Raw genomic sequence first — 2,982 nt, 5'->3', positions numbered from 1 at the left:
TTTACTGGTGCTAGCTGCCAAAACAAACTCCACAGACGAGGGGCTTCAACCACAGGAAGCTGTTTCCTCAAGGCTCTGGAATCTGCAAATCCAAGACTAACGTGTCAAGAGGCTCGATTTCTCCTGTGGCTCCCTCTTCAGCTGCTGCTGGCCTCACTCTGTCCTCAACAGCCTGTCCTCTGCGTCCCTGGCCCCTCCCCCATGTCACGTCCTCTCCGTCCTCTTCATAGGAGGATGTGGGTTGCGCTGCATCGGGACACGCCCACATGGCCTCTGTTGACCTCGCCTGCCTCTTCATAGGCCCTTTCTGTGCCCACAGACACACTGGAGGGTTAGAACTTCAGCGTGAGATTTCGGAGGGGGCCAGGGAGATAGTTCAGTGGTCTAAGCGCATGCCAGGCAAGCTCAGGGATCAAGTTCTATCCCTAGTACCACATGCCGTAAGGGCCCAGGTCCACCAAACCGGCCACTGAAACCGGATGTGGTGGCACATGCCTATAATTCCCGTGCTGGGGAGGCTGAAACAGGAGGATCACTATGAGTCTGAGCTGCATAGCAAGACCCTGTACGAAATACACAAATTAAAAAAAAAAAGAATTAAGAGGGAACACAATTAGTTTCTAATAGCAAGTAATCTTTCTTTGTTGCTTAAGAGCGCATTACACCTATATTGGAACTTCTTTTTTACTTTTCTTGTGTGTGTATTTGTGTGTGTGTGTGTGTGTGTGTGTGTGTGTGTGTATTTTTAGGGAAGTGTCTACAGGGTGTTCAGGGTCTCACTACTAGATCGGACTTCTAGTGATCCGCCTGTTTACAGCCTCCCAAGAGCTGGGATTAGAGGCGTGCACCACCAGGCCCAGTCTCAACTGCCATCCCAGCGCGCCCTGGGGGCAGGGCTGGCACGGCAGTGCTGGGGATGGAACCCCTGTCCCCTACACCTGCTTGCAGGTGCTTTAATCTGCTGAGCTACTTGGCTGGCCCTGTAACTACTGATTTACAAACAAGCTTGCAAACACTGTGTCTAGAAAGGACTCTTCCTTTGGCCTGAGACCAGCTCTTGTCTTTTCTTTCAGAAGCCAGCAGCAGCAGAAACTCCACCATGACTGTGCCCCATGCAGACCCGGAGACCCTGGAGCACTGCCCCAGTAAGTTTCCCTGTCCCCTCCCCTGCCTCAGGGCTGGCCAGGGAAGCTGGGTGGGGACCTGAGAGCCCTTGCTGTCAACTGATTCGTGTCAGGTGGCTGAGTGCCTGCCCTGCCCTCCTGGAGCCCTGGTGGCTCAGTGGTTTGTCCCAGCACTGTTTGTTAAGCGGGTCACAAAGCTCTTTTGGCCTTGATCCCAGTCTAGGTTCATGAGCGTTGGCACTGATGGCTTTGGGATGTGTCCTTTTGTCAGCACCCTGAGTTCAAATGCTTGCAGAAGTTTAGAGGTAGGAAATCCATACCAATCACCAGCCCAACTTCCGCCCAAGGCATGAGCTTGGTTTTGGTATCTTTTACTTAAGGAGCAAAGGAACCACTGTCACCCATGTCTAAAAGTTTTGCTTCAAGTGGGGCCTCCTTATCCTGCCCTCACTGAATAGCCAAATATGTTTACTTCTGGATCCTGGAAAAAGGTATGATAGGCAATAATATGCGCTTGTTAACAATTTGCACTGGATTCCCACAGACTAGGGTTTGAGCTGTACTTCGGCCACCCTGCAATGTTGGGCAAGTTACATTCCCAGTTCATTCTCATAAAACAGGAGTAATAATTGTAACAGTCACAAGCTGGGGGCGCAGCTCTGTGGTAGGATGCATGAGTCCCTAGGTGCAATCCCAAGCACCAAACAATCACACCCGTCTGTCCTCTTGTGAGAATCTGCCCTACAGCGTGCGGCCCACAGCAGATGCTTACCAGTGTCAACCTCTACCTGTTCGCTGTTCGTTGTTCTTGTTTCCACTGCTGCTCAAACAAGAGCTGGCCAGTTGGCGTGGTGCATCCTGTTCTTGTTGTTCCCTCCCCACCAGACATCGACTTCTGTCCGCAAGCAGCCCGGTGTTGCCGCTCGGGTGTGGATGAATACGGCTGGATCGCGGCGGCTGTGGGGTGGAGCCTCTGGTTCCTCACTCTCATCTTGCTCTGTGTGGACAAGCTGATGAAGCTGACCCCGGAGGAGCCCAAGGACCTCCGAGCGTGAGACCGTCGTGGCCAGCACCGTCACTGTGTAGCTAGTGGAGGGAGGAGAGGAATGCATCCAGAAGTGTGACTGCTGTTGTTTAAAAGTTGTTTTCACTTTAAAGCTAAAGCTTGCTCATTCATTCATTCATTCATTCATTCATTCATTCATTTGGTGCTGGGGAACAAACCCAGGGCTCTGGAAATGTTAAGCACGTGCTCTGCTACTGAGCTACAACTGTAGCTCCCTTTCAGCTACTTTCAAAAGGCACAGAACATGCCAGGTGCGGTGGCACACTCTTGTAACCCCAGAACTCTGGGAAGCTGAGGCAGGAGGACTGCAAGTTCAAGACCAGCGTAGGCAACTTAGAGACATCCTTTCTCAAAATAAAAAGTTTAATGTGTGTGTGTGTGTGTGTGTGTGTGTGTGTGTGTGTATGTGTGTGTGTGTGTTTGGGGGAGGTGGTGCTGGAGATGTAGCTTAGTGTGAAGGCCCTGGCTTTGGTCCCCAGCCCCACAGAAAAGGTGGGATGGAAGAAGGAGAGGGTTTCAAATAAGGCAGTCCATTTGTACCTGACTCTGAAGGGCCTCTGCACCCCATGACCCTCACTGTCCAGAGAGAGCCCACAGGCCAGTGCCTCTCTTCCCCAGAGCTTTCTTCTGTGTGCCCAGGGAATTAGCAAGACATCTAAACCTTGGTGCTGTAGCCAACACATCTGAAAAGCAGAGTAACTGTCATCTCAAGGCACATGGTGCCCCCATGGCACCTGTACCACCTTCTCCTCTCTCCATCTTTGTTCTTCCCATCCCCAGGCTAGCCCCCCA

The 2,982-nt window shown here is 51.9% G+C and overlaps 1 protein-coding gene across 1 annotated transcript in view; it reads left to right on the top strand.

The window, feature by feature from the left end:
* The window catches only part of Tmem213 (transmembrane protein 213), a 12,151-nt gene extending 9,851 nt beyond the window's left edge, over positions 1-2,300 (top strand). The window contains exons 2-3 of the mRNA XM_004629142.2: positions 1,074-1,145; positions 2,010-2,300. Coding sequence (XP_004629199.1) covers positions 1,074-1,145; positions 2,010-2,179 — 242 coding nt within the window. The 3' untranslated portion in view covers positions 2,180-2,300. The remainder of the gene's footprint in view (positions 1-1,073; positions 1,146-2,009) is intronic.
* Positions 2,301-2,982: the final 682 nt, after the last annotated feature.

Source organism: Octodon degus, unplaced genomic scaffold (genome assembly GCF_000260255.1).
Source record: "Octodon degus isolate 3935 unplaced genomic scaffold, OctDeg1.0 scaffold00027, whole genome shotgun sequence".
Lineage (NCBI taxonomy): Eukaryota > Metazoa > Chordata > Mammalia > Rodentia > Octodontidae > Octodon > Octodon degus.
The sequence above is the reverse complement of the archived record's forward strand: the minus strand, read 5'-3'. Positions and strand labels throughout refer to the sequence as shown.